Consider the following 25312-nt stretch of genomic DNA (forward strand, 5'->3'; position numbering starts at 1 on the left):
CCAGGTCACTGAGGGTAGGAAGTTCAGGCAGTTTTATAGATAGTGTCGAGGAGATGGAGCATGTATGTTTTACATAAATATGAAAAGTTAAGATGGTTGTACTGGATGTCCAATCAATGCACTGGACATCAAAGTGCCATTTATGATAAATCATAGGATACATGTGGGAATAACATCTACCATAATAAATTCCCCTTTAATAAAGTGCATTTTAATAACAAGATATTCCCAAATGTTACCATCCGCATCACAATAAACATAATTGAAAATGACAAGTCGCTGCATGTAAAATGAGACTTACAAAGTTTATGTCATAACTAATGTTGGACTTCCCTGTCAGAGAGATTAAGATCTTGTGTTGTGGTCACAATGGTACCCCAGTGAATGAACTTTTCTTAAAGACATTTCAGCTAGTAAATCAAGACCGTACTGTCTTTAAGGAGGCCATTTATATAAATTATGATAGTTAATCATTCTAGTAATTGTACTCTTGTGACATCAAGTCATAATCCACATTTTTTGTTTTTTCCTAACCATTACAGAATGGATGAAAGCTGACATTGGGACAGAGGTAACATGCCTCTTCGTCATACTAACGTCATTTTCCCTGCTGACCTCTTGACTAAAATTGTGAATCCGTCACTGCATATTTTGTATTTTTCACTGCATAAACCAAAAGATAATTTACTTGCAGGAGTGGTGCTCCTGCATCCTTGTGATCTTTAAAAGGTCACTGCCACACAAAACGTACTACAGCAGCGACATTTTCACATAACACTCTCCAAACACTGGGGGGAGGACCCTGGAGACAATCCTCGCTGCCTGTGTCCCAGAATTAGAAACAGTCAAGTCCTCACTCAACACTCACCTTTACAGTTCACCTTCTCAAACGCTTTCCTCACCTCATTTGTGTAATTTTTTTCCCTTCACACATTTCCCCACTGTCAAAGATTATTCTCGCATCATTCCTGAGATTGTGTGTAGTTTATATGACTGTATCTCAAATGTTTGTGTTGTGAAACTTCACTTCGAATCTACAGTCATGATAAAAATGACAACAGAGGCTTATGGTGCATCACAGGGATCTAACGTCTGACTTTACTGTACTGTTTCATACAGCAGAGACAATATAAAATATGGTCATATAATGGGTTCATTCAAAGTTCATTTCTTCATAACAGAAGTGTGTCTGTAAACTCTTTGCCCTGCGGGGGCAAATAAAGTTGATTTAGCAGTATTGACAAAACATTAGAGCATTTCAACAGTCGAGTGTTAGAATAGTAATGCGTTGTCCTGCTGATGGAATATCAGGCCGCAACTGATGCTACAGCACTGCCTCAGGGATACATACAGACACACCGTGTATGTGTGTGTGAGCATGAATCGGTCTTCTGTGTGTACCCCTGCAGGGTGGTTATGTGTATCTGTAATCATGTGAGCATGCTTATGTGTGTGTATGAGTGACTGTGTGTGTGTCTGTGAGACATATTGCTTGTGTGTGAGATGAAAAAAAATCTAAGAAGCAATAGAGGGGTGGATGGAATAAAAGAATGAAATCTCAGATAATACTGGAAACACTCAGAGATGAGGAGGAGGAGGAGGACAAGGAGGAAGGAGGGGAGGAAGAGCGCTGAAGCCTGTATATGCACTGAGGAGTTCTCTGTACAATGCTGTACAATGCTGGCTTCTTTTCCTGATTATAAATATCAGGCAACGGCACTGAGAGCATTGAGATGAAGAAGTTCAAAGTATTTAAACAAACACAAATTCTTCCATCTGGTTAGCAAACAATTGTCTATTAATATACATACGTTTTTTCCTTAGATTGTAAAAAAGTAATGGACATAGCCACTCTGATATCACACATTGGTCTGGGCACTCCTGTTTTGAAGCCTTGAGCTCAAAATGAAAATCTGAGTTGCCATTTCTTTTTGGGGCCAGAGGTAATGAGAAGTGACCATATTTGTATGAGACGGTGGCGCTGATCCTAAAACTAGATAAGATACATTTTTATTGTCATTGCACAATCATACCAAGTACAATAGTACAGCGAAATTGGACTGTCCGGTGCAGCCAAGCAAGTTCAATCAATCACATATAAATTAAAATAAATACAAAAGTAGCAGTGCATAAAAGTGCAATAGAGATGAGTCATGTCAGATGTTTGCATTTAGTATTGTTATTGCCCTGTTAAAAAAAACTGTCTCTCAGTCTGTTTGTACGTGATTTTAAAGCCCTGAATCTCCTGCCAGAGGGCAGCAGCTCAAACACATGGTGTCCTGGGTGTGTGCTATCTTTAAAGATGCTGCGTGCCCTCTTAAGACAGCGAGTGTTGTAGAGCTCGTCCAGGGTGGGTGGCCAATGATTTTTTGGGCAGTTTTGATTACTCTTTTAAGTGCCTTCTTGTGTGCTGTGGTGCAGCTGGCGAACCACAAAGAGATACACTAGGCGAGCACACTCTCAATGGAACTAGCTGCTAGCTTTGTTAACACAGTGTATTTACAGTCTTGGGTTAACTGTGATAATGTTAATGATGGTTTTCACTAGCTAAAAATGGTCTTAAAACCATTAACACAAAATGTAATCACCTGTCATGAACTGAAAACACACTGACATAGCAATGGCTACAGCTATGCCTACTGAATTCAGGATTACTCCATGGTTACGTTACCTACTGTTATTGTGGTAGCGGCTTGTCCATCCCGACATAGTTACGCCATAAAACATACCCTGCTTTATCTTCACATTGAAATGAAATGGGACCAAAATGAACATCAGATCAGATTAGATTAGATTAGAAAGTCTTTATTGTCCCCGAGGGGCAATTTGATTTGCAACAGCAGTCAACAACCAAATTCACACCATACATAATAGAAACATAAATATAAATAATAAATGTCATCAGATGAGTTATAATGGCCATGGGTGCACAGTACAGGAACACCAGCCTAAAGCTTATTTAGAACAAATGATCTGAGGTATCTGTTTGATTTGGCCCTCTTAGAAAAGGTATACCTCTTTCCCAATTGCAAAAGTTGAAACTCAACATGGAGAGGGTGATGTGGGTCTACCAAGATGACCTTTGCCCTCTGAATGGCTCTTGCTTGACAAACACTGTCAAGCTGCTGCAAGCTAGTGCCAGTGTTTTTTGGCAAAGTTTAACAATACTTCCCAGCCGATTTTTATTAGTGATGCTGAGGTTCCCATACCAGCAAATCGACTCAATAAAAGGTGAATAAAACATTTTTAAAAGCTGTCAACATTAAAATCCATCAGCTTCCTTAAAAAGAACAGCCTCTGATTGTTTTTTTGCAGATATAGTCAGTGTTGGCCTCAAAAGTCAGTTTATCATCCAAGATGGTGCCCAAGTACTTGTACTGGCTTACAATCTCCACAGCTGTACCATTAATAAAAGAGAGTTTTTATGCAGGTGGGTTCCTCTGAAAATCGATCAGCATTTCTTTACTTTTACTGATGTTTAGCTGTAAGCATGAATTATAGCAATGACAATAACCAAATCATCTGCAAACTTTACAATGAATCTTGAATCATCTGTGCTCTGACAATCATTTGTGTACAGCGCAAAAAGTAAAGGTGACAAGACACACCCTTGGGCTGAGCCTGTAGAGCATGTCGTGGCATCAGACAGAGTGCCATTTACCTGAGTTCTTTGTGACCTCATAGTCAGGAAGTCAACGAGCCAACATACTGTATAGTGCTGAAGTCAAAGCCAGGTATTTCATAGAGTCTGTTAGCTAAAATATAGGGCTGCATACATTTAAAAACTGACGAGAAATCAGCAAAACATAACCGAGCATGAGTCATCATTCCTTCCGAATGTCCAACAACCAGGTTTAGCAAGGTTGCTGTGGCATCCTCCACACCCTTACGCTGTTGATAAGCGAATTGGAGAGGATCAATAACACTTTGTGTCATCGTCAAAAGGCTCCGCTTCATAATTCGTTCAAATCCTTTCATTCACACTGTATTGAAACCCTAAACTTATTCTGAAAGTGTTTTACTGAGGTAATGAATCAAGTACGAAGTAGGGTAGTAGACTAGTTGTAGTAGTAGGACTGGACTGGACTGGACTTCCATATGATCAGACGTCTGCCAGTGGAGTCGCCCCTTACTGGCCATAAGAGAAAATGCAGGTAAAGTCACTTCAACATTGGCTTCATTTGTCGGACCCCAAACTTCCTGCTTGGTTTTTGCCAGAAATGTAATCCTAGCTGAAGTACATTTTCTTTCAACATAAAAAGAACATTTTGTGAATTAGCATATTTGGAAAGTAGTAATTGATTCTACATGATTTAGAGGTTGATTGGAATGAGTGAAATGTTGTTCTTTTTTTCTTCACCAAAATATATCTTGTAGTGAAACATCTGCTGGCATTAACAACGGTGATATTAAACTTTTCATGGTTATGTTTAGGCACAGCAGCACTTGGTTAAAGTTAGGGGAAGATGGTCTTGGTTTAATATAGGAAAAAAGTTGCAATGGCTTGAAGCATAACACATCCATTAAAATTTTTACTAAGCTTAACCAAAATGCTTTTGATGCTGTGGTGCCAGAGTCCTGCATCTTGTACAACCTCCATCCACACAGTACTCCTCCCTCCAACTTCAGCCTGATATTTGAATGTAGAGTGCCTGTGAACATAATCCAGACAGCAATTACTTTTGCCAAAGCAATGTAACTGGGAGGGAAAATGTAGTTTTATATAAATTTAGTTTCTAGGAGAAAGGTTTGACTAAGGAGTTGGGTGATCATTTTCTATGGGTTCATCACTGCAAGCAATTATTTCACATACAGTTGGGTCCAAAGGTCTTAGACCACTTTTCCTGTCTGAATGGGGAACATTTTGGATCCTACTGCACAAATAGCATGTGTTCCATCTGAAACCTATTTTTATTTCTGATTAATCCTGAGCTACTGGCAGATCTCCTTCCCTGATTTGACATGAATTGTTGGCTGCAGCACAAACTCACTTGAGCCTCATAGTCATGCGATACAGTCCTGGAACAAACAAAACCTAGAAACATCAACCTGATGCTGCTGCAGTGACTACCTTTGTACATGAATGCAAGCTAAATAAGTAATGTCAGTTTCAAAGCCAAATCTGGCACTTGCATACACTGCTGAGACTTGTGTGTGTGTTTATGTGTGCTGCTGTAATTTGCTTCCAAATATCTGATTATTTGCTTGATATGCTTGATCGTGCCATTTAAAAGGTATATGTAGAGTCACAGTAGATAGAAAACACAAAGACTCGGTAGGTAGAATCTATTGTTTCTAACCATTTTAAACCTTTCTCGCTCCTAAATCATGGTTGAAGTGCTGGAGATTGAGGATGGAGCCATAGCACCTATCCAATTTTATCTCCCATCTCTTTGCTCTATGCTCCAAAAACTTTGAATAAATGGAGCAATCTGTAAAACAAATAAAAATGTTATCTGGAACATTTCTATACATCTTTTGCTACTTCTTTCTTTCATTTTTCTTTCCTTCCTCCATTCTTTCCTTCCTTCCCACCCCTTCACCTCTCTGTGTTTCCGAAATATGTCTCTTTTTATCACATGTGACATCGGAGGATAGGCCTGTCTGAGGCAGGTAATGATTTTTTTGTTCTTATTTCTGTGTTGAGAGGGATCAGAGTAGTGCTGGTTATCAGGCCATTTATTACCCTGCCAGCTCGCCACTCAGCTGTCTGCGTAAATGCAATCTCTCCTGATTCACACAATTACCCCAAGATAGAGAGAGGAAGAGAAATATCTCTTGCAACAGCATTGTGGGTCAGAGAGAGTTTAGGGAAATACACAGAGAAAAAGAGCGAAAGGCTGCTTCAGTGCTTTTCCAAAAACGTCCAGCAGTTTCTATATGTGCACAAGGGATGTTTGTTTGGATTGTATGAATATGAGTAATGTACTGTACGCCTCTTACAACAAAAAGTAAATGTCAGGCGCATTAATCTACACTTTGCAGACTGTGAAATCTTCTGTTTAGGATTCATTATGAACATTATACATTTTGATTGTACATTTTTAACTGGAGCCAATCACTTCCTAAAGAGCTCATTAATCTTATATTTCTTACAGATTCATTTAGCTAATGAAGCATTACATTGGTTTTGAAGATCAGGCTGTAAAGAGTAAAAAAAACAACGTGTGTGTATATCACAGCGTGAATAATGCAGCGTGTCCTCTTGGTCAACCAGTAACAGCAATTACAATTTTCACCATGTGGAGGACGGACATATTCATTTGTTTGAAAACTGTTCAGACAGGCTTTAAACACAGTGAACTTTTTTTTTTGCTGTACACCGAGAATTATGTGTTTACAAATGTGGTGATTTTAAATTTTTCAGAAGTGTTGCTTCATGAGTTGATAACTACTTAAGCTGCTGGATCAGCTGAGAATGCATTGTCACAAAGACGGAAAAATACAATACAGGGCTGTATTTTTAAGCTCATGCTGACATTTTGTAGATAAGGGGCCCTATTTTAACGATCTATAGCGCATGGTGTGAAGCGCATGGCGCAAGTGCCTTTGGGGCGTGTCCAAATCCACTTTTGCTATTTTAACGGCAGAAAAATGGTCACTGCGCCAGGCATATGGTCTAAAAGGGTTGGACTTAAGTCCCTTCATTAATCATAGATGTGTTTTGGGCGTAACATACGGTAAACCAATCAGAGTGTTTCTCTCATTCCCTTTAATATCCAGGCACACTGTCACCTTGGCGGATTGTTAGTTTGATGGCGGATTTACCAGGATTGGTCACATGACTACATTGACAGTTTCATTGATCGTTACTGGATTGACTGATTCTGATATATTGTGGCACATCATTGTGACTTTTTTTTAATATGTTGATGTACATCATAATACAAATTCACATTGTGGTCCTTTTATTTGTAATGTTTTGCATTTGTGTGCTGCTGCGTGCCTGTGTGTGCGTAACAGTATGCACCCGCCTATATAGGAGCATATTGGACTCTTGATGATGTGCCCCTTTAATAACAGTGAAATATGCACCAGTGACTTTAGACGTGTTTTTTAGCGCAATTGCTTTCCTCTGCCTCAAAATAGCAACACGCCACCAATGCACCTGACCACACCTCATTTTGAGATCAACATGCAAGTGCATTTGCCACGCCTGCCATCCGCTGTGCGCCGACCGCAAGATGGGGCCCAAGGTCTTTACAGGACAGCAACAACTGAATTCTTGGTATTTCAAATAAATGTGTACAAGATGGTGTTAAATTTGTTCTCAGTTACCATTCGATTGCTACATGATCCTTATTACACATTCAAAATTAGCTCCAGCCTGCTCTGAACGCTCTGCTTGCTCAGTTTCCTCTATTTTGTCTCGTGATGACCTCACATTGATCATGCACACCCACAAACAGCCATTCGTTCTGTAGTCTTTGTTGTTAAGGGTTTTCTAAGGGTTGTTCGTGTTGTCCACTCATATATTTTTTGTCTGATTTTGAAGCAATATGTACGAATGTATTTAAGAAGTTTCCATTTCAAGTAAAGAACAAGGAAAAGAGGTAAAAATCCAACTAATATTTTTTGTTAACGTAGCCTCTTGAGCTGCTGGAAGTCGGCTGAGATGCAGCTTCATGGAGCTAACCAATCACAGAGTGGGGAGGGGGGCCATAAAGAGACAGTAGCCTGTTTCAGACAGAGGCTGAGCTGAGGACCTGGATAAAGTGACAGTATAAGATAAATGAGGAGTGTTTTTAACTCTAAATTCTGTAAAATATAGACATAGAAATGTGCATAGTGATGATAATAATGTGATAATGCAATAATGTGCCAAAATCATCAGTTGAAAAGCAATGTCTGTTTATTCAATGGACTGCATAATACTGTTCATAACAAGTGAGCATTTGTGTAAAGAAAAGTTCTTAAACACACAATTCTAAGATCTTTTTTCTGCAGTATGTCTTTTATATGTTCTCTCCTCTCCTCTCTTCTCCTCTCCTCTCCTCTCCTTTCCTTTCCTTTCCTCTCCTCTCCTCTCCTCTCCTCTGTTTTGGGACACTCTACCCTGTGCTAATGTACGCTGCATTCTGTTTCACCAGTACAGCGGGAGTCATCAAAAACTGCAAAGAAACAGGCCACATTTCTCCCCTAGCCCAGCACTTCTGCGTGTGTCTGCAAGTGTGCATGGCTCTGTGTGTGTGTGTGTGTGTGTGTGTGTGTGTGTGTGTGTGTGTGCGCGCATGTGTCTTTGTGTTGGTGTGTGTGCCTGATGAGAAGAGCTGCTCAGCAATATTTAGCGTTACTGCGACAGAACAGCTTTAGGACAGAACAGAACGAGGCTCACCTTCAGAAAAGACAAAAAAAGGAGAGGCAGAGAGAGAGAGAGACAGAGACAGAAATATATTTTGACTTCTCATGCTCCTTGATAGAAACATCTTATTCAAAGGGAAAATCTCAGTGCTAGTCAGTAAAACTACTTGCATTTCTCGACACAGAAAGAAATGAGAGAGGACACACCCTTAACATGGCCTTAAATTGTCAGGAGATAACAAATAAACTACTACTTAAAAATGCTCAAATACTGCAGACAATGTAATGTGTGTGTGTGTGTGTGTGTGTTAGGGCCAGCAGTGATGTATGAAAATGAATCGGGCACTCTAAAAGCATTGCGTCTGTGTTATTCCAGTGGATCATTAGACATTTGTGTATATGTGCATTTGTTTATATTGAGATGTTGGACAAGGCATCCTGTAGCAGCTGCTGCCTGCCTGTCACACGCACTGTGCACCATATACACACCCACATCCACCTACACACATGCACACGTGTACACAGACCAGCTGGGCAGTGGCTTCAAGTCTGGTGTTGTCGGCCTTCGACGTGGCACAGCATCAATTAAACTAAACAGGACATCTATCACAGCTAACCTCAGAGCAGTATCTGACACAGTCACAAGGAGGTCCTAAAATATCCTTCTTCCTAATCATGAGTGTAATGTTACATTAACAATATATGAATCGCTCGCACGTCACTTTCTCTCATCTTTAGTTAAATAAATCATCTTTTAAAAAGCTCTGTGATGTCTTTTGCCCAATGAATCATGGTTAAACTCATTTCAAGCAATAGAAAACATCCTGAGAGGAGGGTCTGTTCTTTACTGAGGCTCTCAAAAAGTCTTGTGGTAATACTGTTAACAAACACACACCTTACATTATGACGTTTTTTTTAAACACGCAAAATCAATAAAATCTTATCAATTATTGTCCAAATTTCTCATTCAGACACTGAAAAACATTTCTTACTACAAAAAGTAGGACTAATAATATCACTACTCCATTTCCTTAAAGTCTACAGTTCCTAATATTGTATATGGACTACAATTAAAAAATATGTACTTAAGTTATTGTTTGTGCATGAAATGCAGTAAGATGCATGTGCTATATCAGAAATGTACACATCTTTCCTATCCAAATCAAACATCCACATATTAAATTAATAAATTAATACTAATGGAAACATTTTATTTTGGGTTGAGATTTGCTAATAAGGCTTGCCGACACAATAAAAAAACCCTCCTGTTTCTCCCAAAAATAAAACATGGTGCTGTTAGAAAAGTGTGAGGATGACACCAACCAGAGAACACCCAGAGCTTTCCACTTTTGGCTGCAATTCACACTCATGTGCGCTGCGGTGAAATATCGTCCCTTCCATCTTTAGAAATTACTCTCACATCTCCAGCAATCTGATACAGACACAATGAATGACTCACCGTCATTTCGGCACTTAGTCTTTGATTGTAGGATATACAGTGGATCTAATTTGGAAAATGGCAGATGTTAGTGATGAAAAAAGGTTTTAATGACCTTGTTCAGTCAAAATCAGAAGTGGAATAATATGTGAATAATGCTTTGATGGATGCATTAAGCTGAATATCTATATGTATGTATGCGTGTACTGGTTGTTTCTGTCCATATGTGTCTAGCTGTCAGGCTGTGTGTGCATGTGTCAAACATCGCCTCTAATGATGATGAAATGTGTTGTTAATGTTGTAGGTTATTTCAGTAGACTAACAGTTGTTGTAGAGGTGGTTGTATTGTATATGTGCGTGTGTGTGTGTGTGTGTGCATGCGTGCGTGCGTTGGACCAGTTATGTGTGTGTGTGTGTGTGTTTAATTGGACCTCCCTGAGCTAGTCTCCAGGTGATGGAACTCATCTGCTCTTCCCCTGATTAAGGACAACAGATGGACTGGTAGCAACACACACACACACACACACACACACACACACACACACACACACACACACACACGAGTACAAGTCACGTTATCTCAGAAGTCATCAATACTAAATACACAGAGTGGAAACATATGAGTCATATGAACTTCAACAAACTTACTACTGTACATACAGTACTGCTCCTTTCTTTTGGAAAAGATCAAACACACACACACACACACACACACACACACACACACACACACACACACACACACACACACCTGACCCTGGTACCTCATTCAATTTGGTCTTCATAAATACTGTTTTCCTCATAATCACTATCCAAATCTTCATAATTCTGCCTCTGTAACACGACATCTTCACTGTCCTTCTCAATCTGTTTGAATGACAGCGATTCTAAATGGGAAAAAAGTGTCTGAAAACCATCAAAACTAGCACTGATGTTGCAAAATTAGTCATATTGACAGTGAATATTTTAAAACCTTAAAAGATAGCTTAACAATTCAAGTCTGTCCTGAAACAATTGTCAGGTGCCTAAATGAACATTGTCATGTTTTTCACACTGGTCATTAAGATGGTGATGGACTGTCAAATAAGTAATAAATAAATAACATTTCATTGCAACACATAACATTGGGAGTAATAGTGCTGTACAGAAAAGTAAGAAAGAGAAAGTTTAATTGTTTGATCCTTGATGTAAATGCTAAATATACAGTGTAGATATGTGGATTACATCTACATTAACCTGCCTAAAAATATATTTTGCTAATAAATTAATAATAATAATAATAACGATAATTATATATATATAATAATAAGTTATTTGTGATGAACAGTTGAATTTATTATTAATGTGATTTTTAATGTAATTTCCCTTGTCTAAGTTGTCACATGTTTACCTGTCAAGGTCTCAAACATGAAGTTAACAACTCAGTGAGGTGATGTGTGATTCAATTCAACCACATTAAACTCTGATGCCAGAGTTTGTCATACAAACCATCAAATTACTGCAAATACTTGATCTTTAAGTGGTTTCTCTGTGGATCAAAGTCACTCCCTGAGCTTTCTGTAACCTTTAGCAGATGTTCAGCAACTTCCTCAGCCCACAAACCTGAGTCAGAGAGTGCATCAGTCCTACCTGCATCATTAAACAATTTCTTTGAGCTTTTAGGGACACCAACTCTGTGTACTGTCACACCCTGGGACTAATTAAAACATATTCATACAGCGTCATTCTGTCATTCTCAATGTTAGGTCCTAATCATGTAGTTTAAATGATTGATCAAACTTGACAACTTTAAAATTAAAACATGATAATCAATCAACCTTGTTCTAAGCTCAATGAAGAAAGATACATCAGAAGCATATTTTTCTCTTTTTTTTCAAACATTCATCTGAAATGATTTCACTGACATTTTGGGACAGAAAGGAGACTGAGAGTCAGGCTAAAAAGACAAAAGTGTACACAACAGATGATTCATTAATCTCTCTAATTATCTTTGTCGTTGTTGTTACATAATAGACACACAGCAGCCACGTTCTTGATTTTGCAGTAAAACTTGTCAGTGAACCCGGTGTGACCCTGGAGCAGATATTACTCCACTCCCATATTAATGCGGCAGTCACTGTAAAACACTCCATTTGGTCTACATCCATTTGCCTTCAGGGCCACATTAATGATAATTACAAGGCTCTCAGCATGCTAGTTAATATTCCATAAAATCCATGTCATCAAGAGAAATAAAAGCAAAAGAAATAGAAGAGCTTAGCAGGTGATAAAAGATGAGGAGAAACCAAACAAAGTATATACACTAGAATGGCAAACCAAACAAAGTATATGCACTAGAATGGCAAACCAAACAAAGTATATGCACTAGAATGGGACAATATTTAAAATTCATGTTCCACGCTGTGATTGCTGAATCAAATCGATGAGTGCAAGAAAAAAAAGACCCATAACAATAATTTCCATTCTTATCTCTCTAAAACATGGCGCCTTGCCTCACACACACCGAAACAACCACACACACACACACACACACACACACACACACACACACACACACACACACACACACACACACACACACACACACACACACACACAAATGAAGAGAGGGAGAAAGGAGGGAGGAAAAGAATAAAAGAGAAAGAAAGAAAGAAAGAAAGAAAGAAAGAAAGAAAGAACGAAAGAAAGAAAGAAAGAAGGGGGGGGGGGGGTGATAACAGCTTCAATAAATCATCCGGGCCAGTCGCCGCTCCCCGGGGATGTGGGATGGATTAAATTAAGCACTCCCTCCACCCGTTTGTCTATCCATCCCTCCATCTCTCTCTCTCTCTCTCTCTCTCTCTCTCTCTCTCTCTCTCTCTGCGCCTTATAAATGCCAACAGCTGATCGCGAGACGGCACACTCACGGGAACACCTCGCGGAAGCTGCAGAAAGCGAGAGAGAGAGAGACGAGGGGAAGAGAGAGAGAAGAGAGAGGGATACAGAAAGAGAAAGAGGGGACGCTGTTGATCCACACTGCCGCAGGGGGGGATCTTTATTGTGATTATTTACCGCGCTGAGTAGTCGCTGTTGACAGGAATTAAGGACTACTTCTGCGGCAAAGAAGGAAGGACAAGGTGTCCGACATATTTCTGAAAAGCTTCCAGAATCTCCCTTCCATTTTTTTCTCCTCTTATTTTCTTCGCATCCCTCCCTCCTCCTCCTCCTCCTCCTCCTCCTCATCCTCTTCATTTCTTCTCTCCTCTTCTTTTAAGAGGCCCGAGAGCCGTGGCGTGCGCTGCAGGGTGCCTTCCACCGCTTGTTAATTTCTTTTTTAATCTTTGGACTGCACACGAGCCTCTATACCCCGGTCTGCCGCCTGCCCGCGAGCACAGAGAGCGCGAGGCACCCCGCGGAGGGAGCTGTCCGGTGCTGAAGTTGCATTTCTGTCTCCCTCTCTTTGCACGAGGACTAAACCGAAGAGGAGTCAGCGACAGTGAGAGAAACTGAGAAGAAACAATACATCGCTGCTGGTTAACTCTTTTACCGGGTCAATTCACAGTTCGCGCTTCCTCCAAAAACCCCAAGACAATCTTTGCCACCCGTCCTGTTGGTGTGTGACGGGGCGAAATCGTCACGCTGGCCAGGCAGTCAGCGATCGGCTGTGATTGTTGTGAGTGTGTGTGTTTGTGAGAGTGCGTGTGTGTGTGCGTGTGTGCGTGTGTGTGTGTGTGTGTGTGTGTGTGTGTGTGTGTGTGTGTGCACCATCATGCCAAGGTCTTTCCTGGTGAAAAAGGTGAAATTGGATGATTTCTCCACCGGGGCGGAATTGGAGAACGCCTACCGGCACAGGACAGACCTCAGCCTGCGGCTCCATGACAAAGGTAGGTCAGGCTGCCTGCACAAGCAGCACTAACAGGTGTCTTCAACACAAGTCAGACTTAAAGAGGAGGAGGAAGAGGACGAGGAGAGGTTTCCAAAAGGAGACTAAAAGGTGGATTTATCTTCTTGAGGGATTCCCTGGCTGTGGTTGTTCTTTAAAATCGATACCATGGGTTGGCACATGGGTGCAGTCCTGCAACTCTGAACAAAAAACTAATATTCAAATAGAGACACATAGTGTATCAGTAGTGCTCAATAACTAGTTCACTGCTGCATGTTTATTTGATCTCTATTTCTCTCCACAATCAGATGTACCTGTAACCTTTCCATTGAAACTACAAGATTAGTGGGTACTTGTATGTGGGTGCACTTTAGGTTCATAAGTACATTAGTCTATAGCAGACAGTATAACATTATTATATAGTCTAGTTATTACCTTTCCTGTGCATGTTTCAAAGCCGTGAGACTATGCAGCGTTTTAATGTACAACATTAGTGGAGACTGTAAGAGGTATTACACTTTATATGACTATAAGAGGGGTGAAGAGACTGCCAATCTCAATAACCACACACCCTGCGAGAGTTATCACAGCACCGCTTAATTTACTGGATAAAGTAGATCTGAAATCTTTTAGCGGTTGGTCGGTTGTAGGAGTTGAGCTGCTACTGAAGCGGAAAGGTCACTTGAGAAATCAACTAAATCCAGCGCATCCCATGTTTCATCGATTTTGGCTCATAGTCAGAGGGGACTTTTCCTCTCCTACGTAGGCTAAAAGGTTAAAAGAGATAAAGACAGGATATTAATATCTGGTCCACTTTCACTTGGTTTTGTGGAATTATTGAAGGCAGGTCACCTGGAGTCAAAATGTTTAATTCATTAACCTGCTAATAAGTGGACATACGTCTGCAGTATATCATGTGGATACGTTTTGTGTTTTATAGTAGAGAAAATAACCTGACACAACATAATGCCACATGGTTGATATTTATGCCTTTGTATTTCACTGACAAACACTATGCAACACCTGCAGGTGCAGCACGATAACAGCCACAATTCAGTTGTTCTTTCTGCAACAATGCTGAGTCCAAAACCAAAACCACCAGAGGTCTAAAGTACTCCGGTTTTGTTCTTCTTTGTTGCATAAAATTAGCCTCATACATCACAGCCACATATCCTTTCATTCTGCACTGTCTGAGCTCCTTGTCCAGGTGTGCCTGTCCGGTTTTTTGCAGTGCTGGCAGATTTCTGCACAATGATATCTTGCCAAGGCTTCCTGTAGAGAAGAGCATCGCTGCCATAAGCCTACACTGTCACAGTATACAGAGACACAGGAAGACAAAACAGGATCAGAATTGACATGCCTGTCTCTTATCTAACTTAACTGTTGAATATAAGTTAATGGAAACAGATTCTGAATTTAAGTAACAATTTTATCCACATTGATTAAATATTTTTATATTTGCCTTAGAATAACTGTTGCATATGGAGAATAGTTTATTTTATAGCCTATTATATGTTTAAGCTTGACTTGTAAGGCATAACAAGGCCTCACTGCATTATCCTAAAGCGACAGTGTGACTCATTGTTGTGCTGCCCTGCGCTGCTCTGAAGCTGTGAACTTCCCCACACCCTCCACCAGCGTGCGTCACATTTTACACGAAAAACCCAGAGATGCCTTTTCTATGTAAATGAAGGCACTGGCTGCACTGTTTCCGCCCCACTGTCGTTGACACGCTGTTGCACATCAACGTGTATATTCACATGTGCGGTTTTTGCCCGTATATCTCCACTCATGTCAGTGGTGTATTTATAATGTCGAGGTTAACAAGCCCTGCTCGGTTTGACACGCGAACTGCCTGTCCCGGCCACCTTTTATTTCCATCCCTAACACTTGATGGCAACAGCTTAATGCGGCTGGCTGCACTGTGCAGCAGCATAGACTCTATACCCACAACAAGAGCGCCTGCACATTATAGGAACAACTTTCTGCCTGAACGAAGCGGAGTTGGAATAATTTATGTCCCACCCGTGTTCCCTGCGTTGTGCGTGATGGGACTGTGCATCCAGATGGGACGCCTGGCAGATATGAAGTAGCTGTTATCGTATATGTAGACAGATATGTGATGTCAGATGGAGCTTGTTGCTTTTGCGTCTTAACTCAGAAATCTTCTGAGAGACTGGAGGAATAATAACAACAGAAATTCCTTACAGGAGCAGGACTCTTGCTGCAGGTCTAGACTGCTTTACTGAACTCGAATAAAATGATAATATCAAAAATGAATCACATCTGTCTTCCTAAAAACTGTTAACGTTTAGAAACTATTACCTGCACAAAATGAATGTCATCTACAACTAAGGTTTCCTTTTCTTGTCTAAATATACTTCCAAAATATATTTAGTGGATAGTAAATTTTCTTTTTTGGATGGTTCAACATGGATGAAACTTCTTAAAAAGTTATCTGGGGAGATATTAGATTCATACTGTATGTCGTACATTTTAGTAAACAGAAGGAAGGGAATATTTCTCATATTTTGTTTAAACATGTGTTTATGGATGGCTTTACTGTACATTCAGGGACAGTTCAGCTCAGTTAATTCTGGCCTCTCAATTTAAAGTTTATTTTAACCCCGTAAACTGTCACATAGTTTAAAAGGCAGCAAGCTACAAAAAAGTATATTTTCATGATGAACACAGTCTTTTTCAATGAGTAAAGAAAAGAACAAAAGAGACAGTAAATAACCAGAAAATGTGTAGAAGAAAAAACATTCAGACTGTTAGTGAACTGAATCTAAAGGTGTTTTTATTGTTATGTGCAGTGTGAGCTCGCACATGCTAGTTTAATAGACTGTATGTGCAGCCGACTGTTCATGTAATTATGCATTTCTATATTTAGGCTGTTACCATATGTAGATATATTCACAAGTTTCTGATTTATCTTAAAAACACTCCAAATTGAGAAGAATATCATTTTCAGATCTAACTAAAGGGAGCGGTCATATCCTCCAACCTGCTTTAGAATGAATTTGAGTACCTGTATTTTGCCTGTAAGGCTCACTGTGCAAGTCTACAACCCCCTGAACTGTAAAAATGCACCATACTGTTGCGTTGACTGCAATACCTGAGCGTGTGCAGCAGCCCTGCTGTCACTGTGCCATCGACCTGCACCACACTGGATCTGCCTGTGGTGCTGATGCTCATTTTCACATGCTAAATCAGCTGTCTGAAGTTCAGGGTCAGCTTGTGCGCCTCCATCTTCCACAAAGTAAATGTTTTAAGTGCAGCCTTTAAAGGCTGAGAGGAATTATATCCCTGAATGATCTGTAGATTCATACTGTAGTCTGTTTTCACATTCCACTGCTGGCCACAGGTGTGTGAGGCAGAGACAGATGTTCTGTGTTACAATATGCCAATTTAGTCTTTCACATATGTTAAAAGTTATTCAAAGTAGTTACTTTTGTTGCTGCAGTACTGATGGTGGGTTTATGCCATGCGCTGCAGGGTAGGTAACTCGTCATAGTTTTTGTAATACATGATAAGGCATATACAGGATGAAAGACTGTGATTATGATCACAGTATGTGTCTGACAGGCAGCAGGTTATTAAACTCTGAATTAGTACATTAATAGTGAGAGTAGGATTCTTTTTATTTCAAAGAAATACTTTGTATAACCACAGATTAACTGGTTTAATGCATATAAAATTGCTGACTTGGATCAGATCTTATGCAGCCTTCTGTCTCACCCACTCTGCAGCAATTTATTTATTTTCTGCTCTTTAAAGGAAAATGCATCTGGCATCTCAACACATACAGTACAATACCAGCTATCATGTCAGCCTTTGTTTCCCTCCATATCACATGGGTTACTTACATACAACAGTAATGCAGCACTACTGGTTGAATGAACCAGCTGTTGGGAATATTTTATGTTAACACGTTCTCTATGTTCTGTGTTATAATAGATGCTATCAAACAGGATGCAGACGTTGGATAAACACCAGTGGCCCACTGTATATTGCTAATGGTTTTAATGGAGTTGTTTAGATCAGTGACCATACAGTTATTTAACTACACTAATTCAGACTGCGTCCTGCCAGCCATTATATTTAATCTCTGCCAATACTGTCTCTGTGAAGAGAGATATGCTTGGGAAGGGGACTATTTGATTTCAACCTGTTCTTTTGTATGATGTGAACTGCAGGAATTCCTGGTAATTTTACAAGAGCAAATTTAAAATTCTTTACTTTCTATCAGTTGAAGGTTAAATCAGAGACAAATATATCTCATTCCCATACCAGGGTTCAATGTAAAACCATTTTTATTAAAGCTTCCATTTCAGTGCTTTATCTCCTAATACTGTTTTATTGTTTTTCCATTACAGGTGGTTACATCAGTGACTACATCAGCCCTGGTGTGTACGATGGTGAGAGTGACAGTGGGATCAAGGTGCCCTCCCCTGACCCCCTTTATGATGGTATCCACAGTGACTACGGGGCCCCTGACTCTGAGTCTCCTGACAGCCCCGGCTCAGAAATCACTGATGGTTACATCAACGGAGACACTGCAGTGAGTGAGGGTTACACAGTTGATGCCTTCTTCATCACAGATGGCCGTTCGAGGAGGAAAGCCATCGGCAGCCCCAGGACCATCCAGAGGCACACCTGCAACGAGTGCGGCAAAACCTACGCCACGTCTTCCAATCTGAGCCGGCACAAACAGACACACCGCTCACTGGACAGCAAGTTGGCAAAGAAGTGTCCGACCTGCGGGAAGGTGTATGTGTCCATGCCTGCCATGGCCATGCACCTGCTCACGCATGACCTCAAGCACAAATGTGATGTGTGTGGGAAAGCGTTTAGTCGACCTTGGCTTTTACAGGGCCACATGCGCTCCCACACAGGCGAGAAGCCGTTCGGGTGCGCCCACTGTGGGAAGGCCTTCGCCGACCGCTCGAACCTGCGCGCTCACATGCAGACCCACTCGGCCTTCAAGCACTTCAAGTGTAAACGCTGCAACAAGACCTTCGCGCTCAAGAGTTACCTGAACAAGCACTATGAATCTGCCTGCTTCAAAGGCCCCTTCGCTCCTCTTGGCCCCCTAGATGCATGACCCCCCGCATAGATTAAACAGACAAAACTGCAGACATAAATTACCATTATCCTTACAGACTGAACTGCAGACACAAACAATCTATTTTTGGTCAGAATATGACCTTGCTTTCCCTCCACTCTCAGCGCCCCCCCCCCCCTCCCCACCTTGCTTTTCCTTGGAGCCTATTCATGATGATGAAGATAGCACAATTTTTTCTCCTTGAGATTTGCCCACTTAAGGATTTAACTGATCTACGCATGCACTTCCTCAAAAAAACTCTTCACCTCCTCTTCCTCTGTCTGTTATGGAGACAATATTGCAAACTTTGCTTCCTTCTGGCATCTAGATACAGTATGACAATATACACTGACGGTGAGGATGATGACAAAGACAATAGTAAGCTTATAGCTACTGGGTTCCTCCCTGCACTGAAACGCAGTGAAAGAGTTTTTCCTTCTGATTTTGTTTTTTTTTGGGGGGAATACTAGTAATAATAATAGTAATAACAATGATAATAATGTTCTGCTGCACCAAGTGACCATATTCTCTTCACTACTGAGGTAAAATACTTCTGATTTATTTATTTATTTATTCATGTATCTATTAATTAATTTATTTATTTATTCATTTATTTATTTTGTTACATTTTGGCTAATTTTATTTGTTGTAAGTTTATACTTGATTTGATAACAATGAAGTAATATTATTTCATATTTGTTGCACTTTAATTTATTTACCTCTTTTTTTATCACTACAGGCCAAAGCATATGTCACTTTTTTGAGTAATATTTTTTCCTATTATGTTGTTTACCTTTTTTCTTACTAACGTTATTGCATGCAAAAAAATAATGAAATCTATGCCAACATCATAAAAAGCTTATGATTTTTTGCCAAAATCCTATAGATAGAACCTGAGGGCAATATTTTTCTCTTGGAGCCTCCGTAGGACTCTTTAAAAGCAATAATCACCTAATGCATGGTATTTTATGATGAAGTTATGAAGTATTACCTACTATACTGTATAGCAGTTTAAAAATCAGGTATGTTTTACTTCACCTATAGTCATAAACAGAAAAATACTAATATTACAGACATCAGGGAACATGCCAATGTAGTGTTAGAGAAACAAAAAGAAAAGTCCTGTCTTTCCTCTCTTGTTATGCACTGCCTGCCTCTTAGTGAGTAGAACTAATGTAGGATGTAGGCTAGAGAGGCTGGGATCAGCTGCCTACTGACTGTGAGGCCTATTGTAGGATAACTAGGGCCCTTACAGATGTGTGCTAGGCTAATTCTAGCATGAAAAAAGCCTGCAAACAATAACCAGGAGAGACCTAATTTTGGATTAGACCTTGCAACAGTTTAATCAGATTGGATGATTGGCCATACGATGAGTGGTTTATTTAAGGTTCTGTGATGTTAAAATGGCACTTAAATGTGTTTAAAACATCATTCCTTTGTCCTGTGGCCAAATAATATAATAACGGGCCTTCAACAAGCTATTAATAACCCGAAGAGATCTGTCTTAAACTGATATAAACAACATCTTAAAGCAAAGACCGAATCAGACTGAAATGGCAAATTATGCCGTAACAGGTGCACCAACCTGAAGTGATGCTTAGTATATATGGGGTTTTCTGTATACTTTCAGAGGGAAACCAAGCCAAAGTTTGGTGCATCATTTAAGCTGAGGTCAACTTTAAATGCAATGCATTATTCAACTACCCATCCAGTGCACTTCTAAACCATAAAGCGTGCATTCTTTAACCACAGAAAAAGCATGCACTTTAGCGAGATTGGCCTGCTTGCTGTTACGTTAACTGTTACAGTCCCACATACAGAGTCCTGATTATTCTGCAGTAGGCCCCATTCATCCCCACTGGGCCAACCATAAGCTGACTCTATGAGTGATATATGGTACCTACAGACAGGCTAACTCTAATGAACCCCGATCCGTAGATTGTTTTACCTTTGATCTCACTGGCCAATACCAGTAATGCTGAACCCAGTTCTCTGCAGCTCAGAACCCTTTTCTACAGATTCATGGAGCTTCCCAGGAGACAGACTGAGGACACAAAATGATTTGAATGCTTGTTGATTTTCATATGCCATATATGTCATAACCTTGTATAGACATGTCCACACACACAGAGACACACACTACACACACACCTACACAGACACACACACACACTAGCCATTAGGGGAGACCTAGACAGAGAACTCTGTGGTGTCCTGTTAAACTCCTCTGCAGTCAAACTTTCAACAGTTTAAAAGAAATGAGTTTAATATTCAGATGTAAATCTGACAAAGGAGTTTTGATTACTGCAGGCATGAGATTACTCAATTAGAGATGGGGCTGACTGATATCCAATATAATTTTATGGATATAGGGATAAAGGGTGAGTCTGCACTGAAACACGCCCCCATTACTTAATTTCATTTATATAACAGAGATAAAGTTATAAGACCTGTATGACATCAAACGGCAATCAGATCTGAAGTAAAAAAAATCTATATTTTGTGATAAAAGTGTTTTGTTGCAGGAGACAATACAATCTTTTATTATTTTATATTTAAAAAAAAAGAAACACACAAGTCAATAACAAGGAGGCAGTTTTTGTTGTGACTGGGGGGGATCAGTGTATGAGTCAGCAAATTGCAGGTCTTATCTCTCTCCCTGTTGTGTGAACTAGATTTGAGCTGCAATTACTTCAATTTATATCAAGCTGATTAGTCATAGAACTCTGTGTTAGGGCTTACATCTTTCTTTTTTTATTCATAAACATCACACAAATACAATATTAAAAGCACAAATATTACAAAGAATTTTCACTTAATTCTCTATATGCAAAGACAGCAAACACATTACCTTCATGCAATATTTTCAACACTTTTGGAGACATCTATCACTGGTGGATATATAGAAATAACAAAAAGCTTCTAATTTACGATTTGAATCTAAAATCTTCCATCTGTGCAAAACCAATAACAGTAACAACATAACCTCAGTAGTAGTGATTGATTGCAGTGTGACAGTGTGAAAGTTGCTAAACAATCTGCTGAGAGCATTTCTGGCTGCGATGTCTCCAGTTGTTGTTTTCGTGTCACATATTGCATCCTTTTTTAAAACTCTGGTTGCAACTTTGCACTGCAGTCAAACATGTTTGGCTAAAGTTGTTCATGTGTGGTTGTGTTGTGGTTTTAAGGCAGAAAGGTTCAATTTGTGTGTCCGTCTGTCTCTGGGTGAGCTCCAGATCTGCTCTCTCTAAGCACTTCCATTCTAGTCATCTCCACCTTAACGAAAGTAGCACAATGAAACTAACTAGAATTCAGGTAGAGAAGAATTAAAAACCTTGTACTAGCTTGACCTCTCTTCTTTTTTTGTATTTCCAAGTTAAAGAATGATGATAGCCTAAATAATCATTTATTGCAAGAGGGTTTGTAAAGAATCCTTTGGATTGAGACGTTTTTACTGCTGTATAGTGATATCTGACACACCTTATCTCAGGAGGTCTGGCTCTCTGGTGCAGAGAGAGGATCTCCTGGGTTTTTTGAGCCAGTATTCAGACAATGTAAGCACAATGAACACAAAGCATTTTGTGGCACTTCATAATAAAGAATAATCTTAACCAACAAAGCTAGTTTGATGTAGTTATGTGTCTTGTTTTGTGACATAATCAATTCTTCTTTCAATCGTGATAAATTCACACTCGAGTGGTAAGTAATGTAGTTTTTCACCCCTTTTAAACTCTGTTGAACATACATTACTCTTCTGCTTAATGTGTGTGTTTTAAAGCAATTCATACTGATGAAGTAAGTTTACATTTTAGGGTCAGAAGAGTGCTGAGTACATTTTCATAGAATAACACTCATTCTGGACCCGTGCTTGAATTAGCTTTGTCAATATTGAATGTTTAAAGAGAGACTGGGTTAACACTGGTGCACAGTGTGCTCATTAGCACTCTTTAGGCTGGAAGCTATCTACCAGTAATGGGCTGCCTGGATGCTTACAGCAATACAGCAGTTTGTTAATTCAATATTTGGACATTAAGCAGTGTTTAGTGTCACTTTAAGTCCCCCTCCACTGTATAATGTGTTTTGCTTATTGTTACTTTAGTTTGATGTTTGACCTTCACTGTGCAGAGTGATGAATGTGCAGAGTTTGACATACTTTTAAATGCTCTCACCTTAAATCTAAGTTTAAAGAGTGCACTTACATGCATGATTTGTGACAGTGAAGGAGGAGACATTTTGGGTCGAGTGGTTTCAATATTTGCACATTTTTGCATTTTTCAGTAAGGGAGAAGGAGTCGATTTGGTTTCAAAGCAGAGTCATTTTATATGTCTGGAGAGGATCTTTAAAGGAATAGTGCCACATTTTGATAGATACGTTTATTCTCTTCCTTGTATGTTTAGATGACATAATTGATGCCAATCTCATGTCTGTGTTTTAAAGGTGGTTTGAAAGGTCAAAGATTTTCTTACCAACACCTCTTAGTTTGATTTATTAACACATCAAATCCATAAACTGTATATAAATATAGATGTCATGACATCAGCTCAAAAGTGAAGCCAAAACATCTTGATCGCCTCTTGGTGGCTGGCTGCAGTATAGGTCATTAATCCCGCCCCCTCTATGTTGGCGGATTAAAAAAAAAAGTAAACGTCAAATCATTTTTTCCCCCAAAGATGGTTTCTGTCATTTTAGGTAGTTCTTGTCACACTGATGTTTATCCAAGTGGTCATTTTTCTGAAGTTTGTTTTTAATTAGTCGTTACACAACATACAAATGAGGTGTGATGTCATGATTGACAGCTATGACAGCCGCTCTCAGACCTCCAACAGATGGAGATGATGGCTAAGCTAAGCTAATTGCTTCCTGGCTACAGCAGTATAGTTTGCACACAGACATGAGAGTGATATTGATCTTCTAATGTAACTGTAAACACGAAAGTGAATAAATCTCTTTCCCAAAATGTTGCATCATTCCTTTAAAGTTTACATTCAGTTGGTAGAGTAAACTAAGGCAATGAGTTAACAGCTGGCTAAAATATGGTATCCAACAATAAGTCACATGTCACGTGTTAGAGATAGCAGTCTATATTATTTCCATTTATCATTGATATAATGTTGCAAATACATGACACAAACTGGAAGCTTTCTGCTTCACTGTGTTCACTGTGGTGTCCTATTTCAAGACTGAGCGTTAAAAACCTATTTCAAGACTGAGCGTTAAAAAATGCAGGAACACAAATCAATACCACTCTTACAGCAAGATGGAAATTGAAATACACTGATGGAGACTTTTACAAAAATAAATGGGCAGAGGATCTGGGGTGTACAGCAGAACAGTACCACAGGTGTTACAGCGGCTGCAGTCATGTGGGCTTCTTGTGACATTGCAGGCATTATGTAAAGCATGGGTAATTGACCAACTAACCCTAATCTTGCAGTGACTTTGAAATAAAGGTGAACTGATTAGGCATCGTTCCAGCTGGAACTCACCTCAAGCTAATAACTTTTCATGTGAGAGTTTGCAGAGCCTTATTACACAAGCTGCTGGTTTTAAGGCTTGAGACAAATTCTGCCAAGGTGCACAACCTATAACTAATGCTGTGTCTCTTTTTTTTTGATATCATCAATAAAACCTTCAGTGATGTTTTTCATATTAATAATGAGGCTTTAAAATATGTATGATCACCTGTTACATCATACTGTATGATGCAGTGTACAGCCTGTCCTCGAGTGAAGTTACAGTCCAACCTGGCTGTTAGCTCCTAATAAGAACAGACAGTCAAAATCTATTGTTGCTATGCCAACACTTATGGTATCCGAGGCTATGAACCATCTACGGTATCTATAGTAGTAAACTATCTGAACTGCCTCAACAAAGACACAATGCAGCACCCTGCAGCTTTATGAAGTATAGTATATCTCCATAACTCTAACCAGAAAATTGGTTTCACAGCAGATGCAAAAAGACAGAGAAGTGACTGCCCACGCCTGTGAATCACCTTCTCCTCCCCCCACTCATCAAACTTCTCATCTTTCTCTTTTCTCTCTTATCTTCTTACATATTTTCTCTCTTCTCTCCCTTCCTGTCTCCTTTTCTTTCTCTTCTTCCCTCCATCTCCGCCACCTGCTTGCTTCTTCCTCTCTCCCTCCTTCCTCTGCCTGATCTCCTCTTTGCCCCTTTTCCTTCGCCCCCTTCTTTCTCTCTCTCCTGCCAAGTCAAACCAGGCCATCAGGCCTTTGAGGACCTGAAAGTCATTTTAACTCCTGGTAGATAATAAGTCTTAGAATATAGCTCCTCTCAGATAATAAGCTTTATCACTTGATTGCCCTGCACGCTCCCTACTGTCTTTAGATTCATGTCCAGGGACCTACTCAAGCGAATCACACTATTTCCTTCATGGCAAGTCAAATTAACACTGTGTGAGTGTGCATATCAGCAGTTACACATAATAGGGAAAGAGGGAGTGCTGAAGGTGCAAAATAAATTCAAAACAGCACTGGTTAAGGTACTAATAGTGAACTTGTCTGATTGTTGAAAATAGTTCAACAGTTAATATTTAACTGCCTGAAAAATCCACAAGTGTGACATAAACTTGTTACTTCACCT

At 39.8% G+C, this 25312-nt stretch overlaps 2 protein-coding genes across 2 annotated transcripts in view; both read left to right on the plus strand.

Annotated features, from left to right (window-relative positions):
• tmem245 (transmembrane protein 245) overlaps nucleotides 1-25312 on the plus strand; it is a 189094-nt gene that overhangs the window by 121272 nt on the left and 42510 nt on the right. The window lies entirely within an intron of this gene.
• On the plus strand, nucleotides 13488-18708 carry LOC128365926 (transcriptional repressor scratch 1-like). The gene is made up of 2 exons (XM_053326550.1): nucleotides 13488-13602; nucleotides 17981-18708. The coding sequence occupies exons 1-2, from the start codon at nucleotides 13488-13490 to the stop codon at nucleotides 18706-18708; spliced, it is 843 nt and encodes a 280-aa protein (XP_053182525.1).

The sequence above is a fragment of the Scomber japonicus genome, chromosome 10, assembly GCF_027409825.1.
Source record: "Scomber japonicus isolate fScoJap1 chromosome 10, fScoJap1.pri, whole genome shotgun sequence".
NCBI lineage: Eukaryota > Metazoa > Chordata > Actinopteri > Scombriformes > Scombridae > Scomber > Scomber japonicus.